Here is a 13,645-nt window from a genome sequence, read left to right on the forward strand (position 1 = left end):
AAAGGACATCACTAAATGTCTGTTTCAGGAATACGAAAACGCGGCGAAGGAGGAGAATTGCAACCCGGAAGTGTGGGTAAACTTGGCCTGCACCTACTTTTTCCTTGGAATGTATAAACAAGCAGAAGCTGCTGGGTTTAAAGGTAAAATGGGCACTTTATGTATGGTACTCACGATTAGTCTTTGCTTTGTACCTAACTTTATCTCTGCTTCTAAAGTGTGTGTCTTATAGATACTTCAATTTACAGTTGAAACTTTCTTTTTAAATCCAGTCTTACAATCTTTGCAATTTTTTTCTGGGTGTTGGAGACTTAGTCCAAGGCTAAATGCTTGTTGGACAAATACTCTGCCACAGAAGTAAACCTCAACCCCAACAACAGACACGAGAGCTGAAAGTCACTTGGCTATTCGCAGATTTCAATAGCTATGGAAGTTAGTCCCTTGCTGGGATAAGATGAAACAAGGTGGCTTCAGAGGCCACAGGCGGCCTTCAGGTGAGGCCAGTGGTTAGGAGCACTTCCCAAGCCACTCTACTATGGGGCTATGGGGCTCTTGCTCACAGTGAGAAGCTTGGAAGCCAGCTGATCCCCACCTCAGGATCCTGGTGGGCTCCCCATCATAGACGCTTGTTAAAGCCACTGAAGAAGAGTTGTTAGCAAACTTGTAGGTAAAGAGGGCCCATGAAAAAAGATGAAAGATAATTAGAGTGCAAATCAAATGAAGCTTAAGGAAATGTAGAGAAAGGGGGCAGGGGAATATTGATTAAGACATTGTAAGGAAGCTGGCTGTGGTGGCACATGCCTTTAGTCTCAGCACTCACTCTGCAGGCAGAGGCAGGTGGATCTCTGAGTTCAAGACCAGCCTGGTTTACAGAGTGAGTTCTAGGATAGTCAAAGCTATACAGAGAGATCTTGTTCCCACCACCACCAAAAGAAATGGTTGGGGAAAATAATTTTCAGGGTAGAATTCATATTTACATGTATAAGACTTACCCATTTTTCAAGGAAAATGGGGAACTTTAAACCACTTTTAATTTGTACCCTGTTTTTCTTATACACTAGTGTAATTTTTCCAAATGGAATCACTCACCAGGTCCCTTAGGGCACTAACTCTCTCATGTTTCTAAGAGTGTGCATTGGGACACTTGGCGGGCACAGGAAGGCTGCTCACAGCAGCCAACTTCATTTCCATACTTACATACATTTTTTCATTTCTTCATGCATTGAAGTATGATACTGTTCTGTAAAAGAGATAGAGAATTGGTTATCCAGAATGGAAAATTGACAAGACTACAAACAAGACTGGAACTTGAAAGGAGTTTAGCCTTTTTCTTCGATGCCTGTTTGAGGGTGGTACTGAACTGTGGTAGAAGATCCCTGGAATACAGTGGACTGGTGTGGAGGAAGATATGGGAATATAATTCTGGATTTAGGAAAATGTGGGAGTATAATTCTAGAATAGGATTTCAGGAGGAATTGAGAAAGATCCCTGGGGTGAATGGAAAATGTGGGTGGCTCCACGTGTGTTCTCAGGTGACTCTGATTCTTACCGGTGTTTGGTTTAGCATGTGGGCAGCACAGAGGCAGACCACACTGTGCTCATCGACTGCTGTGCTGTGGAACATCATGGCAGTTAGCAGGGTAGACGTCAGAGTGGAGAGCAGGACCTTAGAACAGCTCCCTTCTCGCTCCTCTACACACTGTTTACTCTAGCAGACAATACAGCTAGGTAAGGATTGGGCAGTCCACCTGAGACTCACCCAGGGACTAAGTTTCATAGACTATTGAATTAATTTTCCTCCAAGATTTTTTATTTTATGTGTGAGTGCTTTGCCTGCATGTGCCAGAAGAGGGCACCAGATCTCCTGGAACTGGAGTTATGAACAGTTGTAAACTTGGAATTGAACCTGGGTCCTCTGCAAGAACAGCAAGTGCTCTTAACCACTGAGCCATCTCTCCAGCCTAATTTCAGTGTGTATCGATAAATGTTATTTTAAAAGCACATGTTTATCAAACAACATGGTTCTGTTTTTCCCTGCCAGCTCCAAAAAGCCGACTCCAAAACCGCCTACTATTCCATCTGGCTCACAAGGTAATGATGTTCTCATTCCACATTTCTTGCTTTAAAAACATTTTTCTCTCTTTCTTTTGCCAACAGTGGTAGAAATACTTAACTAGAAATTTCTGTTAATGTTGCTAAATTGATTTACAGAAAGTTAATCAAGTCATAAACAAGAAGTATATAAAAATATATTTGGTGCATTTAAAATGTTCACAACATTATTATTATTATTTTACAGTGTTAAGAATTAAACCCAGGGCCTTGTGCGTGCTATGCATGTGCTCTGCCACTGAGCTGTGTCCAGAGCTCTTGACTTTTGAGATGTGGTCTTGCTATGTTGTACAGGCTGGGCTTGCTGCATAGCTCAAGATGACCTAAAATACATGAGCTTCCTGACTAAGCCTCCCAACCTCTGGGGTTAAAGACACACACCACCACACCCAGGCCTGCGACTGCCATCTGACTGTTTCATTTCTTTATTTGTCCCAGATAAGCAGAATTCCATCTTCTTTTTTCTTATATCCTTTTTGCATTGATTTTTAAAAATCCCACATTTGCCCTCTGTAAGCTTGTTGTTTTCATACTTTTAATAGTACTTTAGAGGTTACTATAGCATATGTCTTTTACATATCGAGGTTTTTTTTGGTTGTCAAGGGTTTTCTTTTTTGTTTTGTTGTTCATTCCTTGTAGGACTTCAATAATATGTACCTATACAAACAGTTTCATTGTGTCAAGGAAACACTTCTATTTTTATATATATTTTGAGGAAATTTCTTACCAATTTTTTGCAGCCATGTTTAATCATGTATTAAATCCATCCATGTACTTAGTTCTTAATTTCAGTTGTGGTCTTTTCCAGAATTTATATTTTAATTTTAACATTTTAAAATTTTTACTAAAACTTCCTAATTTCAATGCATATTGAACATAAAACATAGGTCTAAGAATTCTCATAGGTTTTTTTTTTTTCCTGACAGCTGATTTTTGGTCTAATACTCCTATTTCTTGTATGTCTGATCATATCATGTTGAATTCTGGCTATTATAGATGAAAATAATATGAAGATAATTTGAGGTCTAGATAGTTTGCCATCTTCCACAGAGGATTTACTTTTGTATCTGGCAGGCACATGAGACAGACAGAAGCCAATGGACTGGCTGCTGCCAGCAGTATTAGCCATTTAAAGCTGGTCCCCAGCTGTTCTGAGAGCCAATGAATTTCCCCTGCGCTCCCCTTGCTAAGTTATCCCCAGGACTCCTCACTGACAGCCTCAAATGTCTTGTCTATCAAGCCCATGTGACTCCCACTGAGCTTTTGGCAACTCAGCCACCCATTGAGAGCTAACCAGAGTCCTTAACAGATAAGTGCTGCTGGGCTTATATCGGTGGGCGCCTACATCCCGTCCTTTTCGTCTCTTTGGAATCTTAGTATCTCAGATCTTCACCAAGTTTGTAACTTTAATGCCTCCACACAGATTTCTAGTAGCATTCAAATGTCTGTTTGTTCTTAGTGAAAGGACTGTGCTCCCAACAAGCCCCCTATTATTAGAAATGGAAGTCTTTGATTTTATTTCACTAAATACTTTGTGTCTTCTCATTATTACAAAATAAGATATTTTCGTTATATTCTTTTTTTTTAAAGCTCTTATAACATTTATTTATTATGTACATGATGTTCTGCCTGCATATATGCCTGCATGCCAGAAGAGGAAGCCAAATCTCATTACAGATGGTTATGAGCTACCATGTGGTTGCTGGGAATTGAACTCAGGACCTCTGGAAGAACAGTCAGTGCTCTCAACCTTTGAGCCATCTTTCTAGTCCCTAGAAAAAGTCTTTTTTTAAAAAGTTATATATAAACACAATAATCAACATTTCCTTTTCTCTTCTGACCTTTTTCTACTACTACTATTACTACTACTACTTCTACTACTACTACTACTACTACTACTACTACTACTACTACTACTACTACTACTACTTAATTCTATTGTATGGGTGTTTCACCTACACGAATGCCTGTGCACCATCTAGTACCAAGGAGGCCAGAAGAGGGTGTTAGATCCTCTGAGGCTGGAGTTACAAAAGGTGGTGAGCCACTGTGTAGGTACTGGGAGTCAAACTCAGCTCCTCTAATAGAGCAACCAGTGCCCTTAACCACCAAGCCATCTCTCCAGCTCTTCTTATCTAGTCTTAAAGTTCATGTTTCACTTTCTCTCTCTGCCCACCTTCTCTCCCCCTTTCTTTAGTGCTGGGGATCAAACTGAGGGCATCATGCATGTTAAGCATTTACTCTGCCACTGAACTATACCACTGTCCCCATATCTTTCTGGAAATGTGAATTATTTTCTTTTATCAAATTCAGATCATGCTATATGTATATGTACTGTTTTAAGTCCAGATTTTGTGTTCAAAAGTATGTTATCTTTTTTTCTGTCACAAGATAGTCTACAGAAGAGATAAATGGTAGTTCTTGGGCCGTGAAATCTTTCTAAAATAGTTTCCCAATTGTCTTTTAAAAAAGACATATATACTTTAAAAGTTCATATATACTTTGATCTCTATGTTCTCTTGCAAACTCTGAATGTTTCTTGTGTAACATGTTGGCTGATGCTGAGAGATCCTCCTTGGTGGTTTTAGCTGGGTGCTGTCTGCAGAACTTGAATTTGGACCTCATTTACTGTCATCATTACTACTCCTAACAGACAGCTGTGCCACAGTTCAGCCATCATTTCCCTTTGTTGCTTCTTTGGATGTTTTCCAATGTTCAGGCCTAAGGAAGCATGAACTTGCTGGGTGGTGATGGCAAACACCTTTAATCTCAGCAATCAGGAGGTGGAGGCAAGGTGGATCTCCTACAGAGCAAGTTCCAGGACATTCAGGGCTACACAGAGAAACCCTGTCTCAAAGAAAGAAAGAGAGGGGTTGGGGATTTAGCTCAGTGGTAGAGCACTTGCCTAGGAAGCACAAGGCCCTGGGTTCGGTCCCCAGCTCCGAAAAAAAAGAACCGAGAGAGAGAGAGGAGAGAGGGGAGAGAGGGGAGAGAGGGGGAGAGAGAGGAGAGAGGGGAGAGAGGGGGAGAGAGGGGAGAGAGGGGAGAGAGGGGAGAGAGGAGAGAGAGAGAGAACAAATTTTATTTTCATAAGTTCTGAGAGAGAGAGAGAGAGAGAGAGAGAGGAGAGAGAGGAGAGAGAGGAGAGAGAGGAGAGAGAGAGAGAGAACAAATTTTATTTTCATAAGTTCTGAGAGAGAGAGAGAGAGAGAGAGAGAGAGAGAGAGAGAGAGAGGAGAGAGAGGAGAGAGAGGAGAGAGAGAGAGAGAGAGAGAGAGAGAGAGAGAGAACAAATTTTATTTTCATAAGTTCTGAATTAAGCAGTGCAGTCTAAAGAAGTGAGCACCAATTAAAGCTTTGCCCTCTAGACTTTGTAACTTAGTACCTGCAACCAAGTGTTAGCCTTTCACTTGCAGATTTAAGGACAGCCTTGGCAGCACACGCCTGTAATCAGAGAGAGGAGGCTTGCCACAAGCTTGAGGCTAGTATGGTCTACAGAGTGAATTCTAGGCCAACTGGGGCTCAAGGAAAAGATGAGGATGTATTCAGTGATGGCCCATTTGTCTGGCATGCAGGAAGCCCAGAGTTTGTGCTCCAGTGTCACATAAGCACACATGCGCGCGCACATGTCTGTAGTGTATCAGTGATCAAACTACAGGTCAGCTTCAGGACTTATTTATTTTGGAAAAAAACATCCTTTTTTTTTTTAAATTCAAGAGGCAACATTGGATTTAACTGCAGAGACAAAGGTGCAGAGAGAGGAGAGAGAGGGGAGGGGGGAAGGAGGGAGGAGAGGAGAGGGGGGAGAAGGGAGACAGGGGAGAGGAAAGAAAAACACAAGCACAAAGCCCACATCCTATAAGACAGGTATGGCTTCTCAAGGTAGAGAGTGTCTTTACAGTGTGGCTACATGTCTGAAGTTTGATAAGAAGCCCTCCTATTCTTTTAAAATTGCCCAGAGTATAATTTGTTAAGTTAAAAAGTTAGTCTAAGAGAAGAGAATGTTAGGAACCTAAGGCTTCCCATCATTTTAGCCCCAAGTAGTACAGCCTGATTGCTGTAGCAGAGCCTCCTTGACTGCAGCATCTCTGGGGATGCAGCATCTGGCCCTGCATGAGCACCATTCAAGGTGTTTTGGAAACACACATTGCCTCTTTTCACCATTAGGTCCTCATCAGTAAAGTCTTAAGTCTTCCTGCCTTTCTCAGCAGTAAAGGCAGGGCAGACTGGAGAAGGTTCTCCTCTCTCTTACCCTTTTCTATCCATTTCAACATAACTCTATATCTTTTTATCCTGCCTCAGTTTCTCTATTTGAGACTTCAGTTCCTTAAGAAAAGTAATTTTATTTCTATGGGTATTTTGCCTGCCTTCCTGTCTGTGCAGCATGAATGTGCAGTGCTTACACAGGCCACAGGAGAGTGTCAGATACCCTGGAACTGGAGTTACAGATGGTCATAACCCGTCATGTGGGTACTAAGAACTGAACCTAGGTATCCCAGAGCAGCAAGTACTCTTAATGCTGAACCATCTCTCCAGGCTCCAGGACCTTCATTTTAAGAGTTGTAGAAGACTGAATATCCATCTTCTATAACTTCTTTATAGGAGAATAAAGGTGAAGACCCAGCCTGTCTAGGGATCAAAGGTCTCAATTTAGCTGGGCTTAGGACACATTGAAAGATCTTTGGAGCTGGGGGTTTAAAGGGTCATCATTCAGGGGAACTCAGGGCCTATCATTAAATGGGACATCAAACCACATAGACAGTACATTATGCAACAGATTATTACACCCAATCCTAAGATCAGTGCTGAAAACAACAGGGCTTTCTTCCATAAGGAGGTGCCTGAGAACTGTGATGTGAGCAAGGCATTAAAGCGTAAAGCAAAAGCTCACATCTTATTGATGATAGAAATCTTGGAGAAATGAACACACTTCGTCCAGGTATAAATCCTCATCATTTTACTTTATTAATGGCACAGTTCTCCCTTGTGTTATCAATATACACAGACGGTCCAGTTTGTATTACTGCCCCACGGACTGTTACATGTTGATACTCTGGCCAAACAGAAAAGAACAATTTAGAGAAAAAAATCCAATGCTGGAATAAATTAAAGGAAATGGTATGAAGTTATAATCAGTAATGTATATCATTTCAACAATGTCTAAAAGACAAACAAAGGAGCAAGCCAAAATATAAAGTAAGGTTACAACAGAGTCATATGTTTTTCTTGAGATAGTCAGGAAATATAGGTATTTAAACTATTTGTCTGTAGTTTGAAAGCATTAGTATGAGCTGTGTGGTGGTTTGAATAAGAATGGCCCCCCATAGGCTCATATATTTGAGCTCAGTCATCAGGGAGTGGCAATATGTGAGAGGATTAGGAGGTGTTGGAAGACGTGGCCTTTTTGGAGGAGCTGTGTCACTGGGAGTGGGCTTTGAGGGTTCAAAAGCCCATGCGAAGCTCAGTTTTTCTCTGCCTGGATGAATTATGTTATAGTTATCAGCTACTTCTCCAATTCTGCCCACATGCCACCATTCTCTTTGCCATGATGAGAATAGAGCACAACTCTGAAACTGTAAGCAGGCCCCCAATTAAATGCTTTCTTTGACAAGAGTAGTCCTTGGCTATAGTGTCTCTTCACAGCAGTAGAACAGTGACTAAGACGAATTGTTAATATTGTAAGTGTCTTATGATAGTTACTACTCAAGCTTGGGATCTTTAGAGGAGGACTGTCATTGTTGTCTTGTGTTTTCTTTTTCTTTTCCTTTTTTTATGTAGGATAATCCATAGAATGAGGCTAACATTACTTCTTTGGTTTTTGGGTATTTCTGTTAACACTGGTTACTACTCACATTTGTCGATAAAGGGGTTCTGGGTTAAGGCAGAAAGCAAAGCCCTCATATTGAAATGAAACCACCATGTTCATGTGTCACATTCAGAGTTAGCCCAGGTGTATGGATGCTTATCTGGAATGGTTCAAGTGATGCTTTTATCTGGAAATCTTAGATAGCATCTTAAGGTCAGCTATCATTTGAGCTAAAGGCCCAGTCTCTCTTTAGGGGGTGGGACACCATCCCTTAAGAGTTTATCTCTTTGCAGAAGAGGTTCTGAGGGTCCTTCTTCTTAGAACCCCATTGTCTTAGCCACTCTTCCATCACTGTGAAGATACACTATGACCAAGGCAACTTTTTATTTAGAGTTATTGATTGATTGATTTATATGAATGCTCTATCTGCTTATATATCTGCATGCTCAGAAGAGGGCATCAGCTTCCATTATAGATGGTTGTGAGCCACCATGTGGTTGCTGGGAATTGAACTCAGGACCTCTGGAAGAGCAGCTAGTGAGTGAGTGCTCTTAACCACTGAGCCATCTGTTCAGCCACAAATTTGATGATTGCTTCCTCCAACTCCCAGACAGAGTTTCTTTGTTTGGCCCTGGCTGTCCTGGAACTCACTTTGTAGACCAGGCTGGCCTTGAACTCAGAGATTCACCTGTTTCTACCTTCCAAGTGCAGGAATTAAACCACCATCTGGCTAAAAGTGACTCATAAAAGAAAGCATTTTTTTTTTTTTAGGTTGCTTGTTTGCAGTGTCAGGGGTTAATCTATGATCATCATGACAGAAAGCCAGCGGGCATGGTGCTTGAACAGTAGCTGAGAGTTTTATATCTTGATCAGTGGGACAGCAGGCAGAGAAAGAAAGATTAGCTTAGGCTTATGAAACCTTAAAATTCATCCCCAGTGACACACCTATTCCAAGGCTGCCCACTCCAACAAGGTCACACCCCCTAATCTTCCCCGAGCAGTTTTGATAACTGGGGACTAAGCACTAAGATATGAGCATATGGGGCCAAGGTCATTTACACCACCACCCCTGGGAGCGCAGCTCTCTCTTAGTCCCAGGGTTAAAACCGGCTCTCTGGAAGAAAGATGCGAGGAGGCTGGGAAGGCTCAGCTGTGCAGAGCACTGTGGCAGAGGAGCCCAGTTTGGTTCCCAGACCCACACGGCGCTCCAACAGTCTGTGACTCGTCCCAGAGGACTCGATGCTCTCTTTTGTCCTCCACGGGCACCGGATGCATCTACATGTATGCTGGGAAGCATCTGTACACATACAATTATGTAAATAAACATACTTTAAAAATAAAAGAGCTGAAGCACCAGGAAGAGTAGGTAGTCTATGTATCCAGAGTTACATACAAACGTATCAGTTTGGTCCCGTGTATAACACAGGCAGCTGCTGTTTATAGCGATCACCTAATAAAATAAGCAGGCAGGTTGAACTCTGATGGCCTAAAACAACAGCCGCAGGTAGTAACTGAGGAGACGATGAAACCAACCTACCACAGAACATTTAAAATGTGTTTATGAAGTTACATGATGACAAGTACATCCTGATTACACACTATTTACTGAAGAAAAAGCAATACAAAAGAATGGGAAAGAATTGTCAAGGGTTGAAAGCAAAAAAAAAAAATAGGAAGAAAGAAAGAAAGAGAAAGAAAAGAAACCATAAGAAGAAGAAAAATAAATAGGGTGGAGATATCAAGTAATAAATCATAGCTGTAACAGACAGCCTTTCTGTTACCAAGGCTCTGTCTCCAGAGATGTTGACATCTTTCTCTGCAGCAGTACCAAAAAGATAAAGATCTAGGAGATGGGGAAAACAGGGAGATAGTGGCCAGAGAGGCGTTCAGGCCTCCACCCCTGGGCTTCTCCCTCACGTGAGTGTGACTCTGCCTGTCTTTTCTCACAATTGTAGTTTAATGATGAGAAGAAATTAATGAACTTTCATCAGAATCTTCAGGATATCAAAGAAGACCAGCTTAGCTTGGCCTCAATCCACTACATGCGATCTCATTACCAAGAAGCTATTGATATATACAAGCGGATACTGCTGGATAACAGGTGTGTTCTTTTCTGACCACTTGAAATCTCTGCCATTTTATGAGTTCTCTTTGTTCCCAGTTTGGCTTAGAGCCTCGTGTCCTTTGGACCTAGTACCACCATGTATTCAAATCTGTCTCACTGATAATCCGACGAGGTTCAGAATGCTTTGTGTATGGTTCACATCAGACTTTCTCTGCCCTTTTTCTCTTGTAGTCTTTGCTTTTAGTTTTATTATTTTATGTGTATAGGTGTTCTGCCTGCATGTGTATGCACCAAATGTGTGCCTAGTAACTATGGAAGCCAAAAGAAGGCATCACCTTCCCTGGAAGTGGAGTTACATATGGTTGTGAGCTGCCATGTGGGTATCAAGAATAAAACCCAAGTCCTGTAGAAGAGGAGCCATTGCCTTTAATTACTGAGCCACTGCTCCAGGCCCTTTGTTTTCTGAGACAGGTTCTTACTATGTATCTGTCCTGGATCTCTTATGTAGATCAGGTCGGCCTTGAACTTACAGATCTCCTCCTGCCTTTGCTTCCAGAGTACTGAGATTAAAGGAGTGCCATCATGCTTGGCCTCTACCTTTAGCATCCTTCCTTTGTAAGGAGCTGTCTAATGCCTTCCAATTCCCATTAAATGTATATACCGACACGTTTACTGATCACTGTATAATGTGTGTGTGTATATACACATTTAAATTTTTGAAAATGTATGACCTTGAAGAAGGGGGAAAAAACTGGTTAGAATGAAATATAATGATTCATTTGTATGAGAATATCATAAAAAACTTGTTACTTTGTATGCTATCTTTAAAAATTAATAATAATTTATAAAATATCAACAAAAAAATGCATTATTTAAGCCTGTCCATGGCAGCAAAGTACTGAAATCTCTCTTCTTTGGAGGTGGAAGATGCCCTCTTATGGCCTCGATGGCCACCAGGCACACACATGTATACAGACATAAATGTCATTAAATGAAAAAATCCCAGTTCTAAGTGTGGGCCACACCCCTGTGGATTGTTGACCAGAAAGGCCCAAAAGGCCCCTGAAGCATATAGACTGTTGCCATCACTTTTGGCTGCATAGATGTCCCAATATTGAAGAATCTACTTTTTTTTTTTTTTTTTTTTTTTGTGGCACAATACAGAGAAATCTAGCTGGAACTGAGCTTGAAGCTTCCTCTCCTGGTGTCTTAGTTGCTGTTCTATTGCTGTGAAGATACACCATGACCATGGCAACTTATAAAAGCATTGAATTTGACTTTAATTTCAGTTTCAGAGGATGATTTCATGACCACTACAGTGGGGAGCATGTGGTGGCAAGCAGGCATGGTGCTGGGAGGGGGGGTAGCTGAAAGCTTATATTTTATGACAATAACTGTGAGGCAGAGACAGAGAGACAGAGATAGAGCTAGTTGGGAATGAACTTGGGCTTTTTGAAACCTCAAAGCCTTCTTCCAGTGACACACCTCCTCTAACAAGACCATACCTCCTAATCCTTCTCAAATAGTTCCACCAACCATAGACCAATAATTCAAATATATATGAGCATATTTGATCCATTTTCATTCAAACCACCTGACTAACTTTCACAGTGCTGGAAGGTTCTATCCCAATGGCTGGACGAAAACTGTTGTCAACATTCTTACTCAGCTGTGTATGCTGTGTGCTAAACTACCAACATGCTAGGCAAGATTGCCCACAAATGCAACAATGGTATAAATGTTATGGAGGCAACCAACTGCCTTCTGATCTGAGGACTTTTCCTCGGGGAGAATTCATTTATAGTACTGTAAAACTGGTTAAAAGCCCATGACCATAAAAGTCATTTATCCTTGTAGAGAAGCTACTGCTGTTGTTTTTTGTTTTTTTTTTTTTTTTTGTTTCTTTTTTTCAGAGCTGGGGACCGAACCCAGGGCCTTGCGCTTCCTAGGTAAGCGCTCTACCACTGAGCTAAATCCCCAGCCCCTGCTGTTGTTTTTATACAGGGACATGATACACCTCTCAATTTGTCTTTTAGATGTTTATGGTTTTTAAAAAAGATTTATTTATTTATTATTTATAAGTACACTGTAGCTGTCTTCAGACACACCAGAAGAGGGCATCATATCCCATTACAGATGGTTGTGAGCCACCATGTGGTTGCTTGGATTTGAACTCAGGACCTCTGAAAGAGCAGTCAGTGCTCTTAACTGCTGAGCCATCTCTCCAGCCCTAGATCTTTATGTTTATACACATAGATTAATGCTGCTGCCAGCTATGGCCAGAAATACTTTTTCCAGTGGGTGGCATTAACTGTAGACACTCAACAGGTTAAGGGGGTGGGGTGGGGACAGGTTAAAGAGGGTCCCTAAGTGAAACATCTCTGTCACTTCCTCAAAGGCTCAGGGAACACTAGGGAAGAGAGTAGAAAAGAAGGTAAGAGGAAAAGGTGGTGTGTTGACGAATGCTGCCCTCTAGGTGTCTTGAATTTCCTTGAATGCTATGATTCCCTGCACAAAGTTGGTCCATTTATCATTCCAATATGGAGGAGGGGGTGCTTACAAAGCTCAGCCCTTCCTTGAGGATTAATGGACAGTTGATGGTTGCTGGAGAGGAGCGGCCTATGAGACTTCACCTGGGAAAATAGAAGCAGTCGATAGCTCCTGTAGGAAGAGAGAAACATTTTTGTTAGTGGTTATATATCCACTGGAAAGTTGCCTGTGTTTCTATAAATGACCCCTCATCCCTGCCTTTATAAGTAACCATGATTAAACTCACTGGAGTGCTTTCTCTCTCTCTCTCTCTCTCTCTCTCTCTCTCATACACACACACACACAAAGACATGAGGTAAAAGACTAATGGAAAAGAGGAAGGAGATGAGTGGGAGGGGACAAGAGAGCATAATGTAGGGCAAATACTATCAAAATACATTATATATGTATGTGAAAATGTCATAAACAAACCAATTATGTATAACTAATATGTGCTAATAAAAACTTTCTTAAAGAGAAGTATATCAAATCTGGTTTAAAGACATTCAAATATTGAACTCAAAAAGAGAAAGAAAACATCCTGATTATATGTTGCTTTCTTCCTTCCAGGGCGGATCCTTGCCCTCTCCTCTTTGCCTTATTGTTCATTTGAGCTTTGCAGTTAGACATTTCTGTTAAACATACTTCAGCTTGAGTCTTTCTGCTTACAGGGAATACCTGGCCCTCAATGTGTATGTGGCCCTCTGCTACTACAAATTGGATTACTATGATGTGTCTCAAGAAGTCCTGGCTGTTTACCTTCAGCAAATTCCTGATAGCACCATCGCCCTCAACCTTAAGGCCTGCAATCACTTTCGCCTTTATAATGGCAAAGCAGCTGAGGTAGGCACGCAGATATGTTTCTATTTATCTCAGTTCTAGTGGGAGTTACTTTATAAACTCTAGGGCCTATAGCTCTGTATTAATGTCTTTGGTTATTGATTCTATAAACAAAGAGTTACATAAACATTTTTGAGACAGGGTCTCACTCTTGACTCTGGCTGGCCTCCAGCTTCCTGTGTTGACCATGCTGACCCTAACCTCACACAGATCTGCCTGCTTCTCCTTCTGAAGTGTTGGCATTAAAAGTGAGCCAAAAAATGCCTTGCCATATATGAACTTAAAAAAAAAAT

General features: G+C 41.4%; 1 protein-coding gene across 6 annotated transcripts in view; it reads left to right on the plus strand.

Moving 5' to 3' along the window:
• Ift56 (intraflagellar transport 56) overlaps positions 1–13,645 on the plus strand; it is a 57,900-nt gene that overhangs the window by 5,815 nt on the left and 38,440 nt on the right. For all 6 annotated transcript variants that reach the window (XR_015685762.1, XR_015685760.1, XR_015685763.1 and 3 more), the window contains 4 exon segments: positions 29–143; positions 2,042–2,091; positions 9,874–10,019; positions 13,184–13,355. Coding sequence is in view for 2 of the 6 variants with exons in the window: in NM_001025045.2 (NP_001020216.1) it covers positions 29–143; positions 2,042–2,091; positions 9,874–10,019; positions 13,184–13,355 (483 nt within the window). In the remaining 4 variants the exon portion in view is untranslated.

The sequence above is a fragment of the Rattus norvegicus genome, chromosome 4 (genome assembly GCF_021556685.1).
Source record: "Rattus norvegicus strain SHRSP/BbbUtx chromosome 4, alternate assembly SHRSP_T2T, whole genome shotgun sequence".
NCBI classification, from domain to species: domain Eukaryota; kingdom Metazoa; phylum Chordata; class Mammalia; order Rodentia; family Muridae; genus Rattus; species Rattus norvegicus.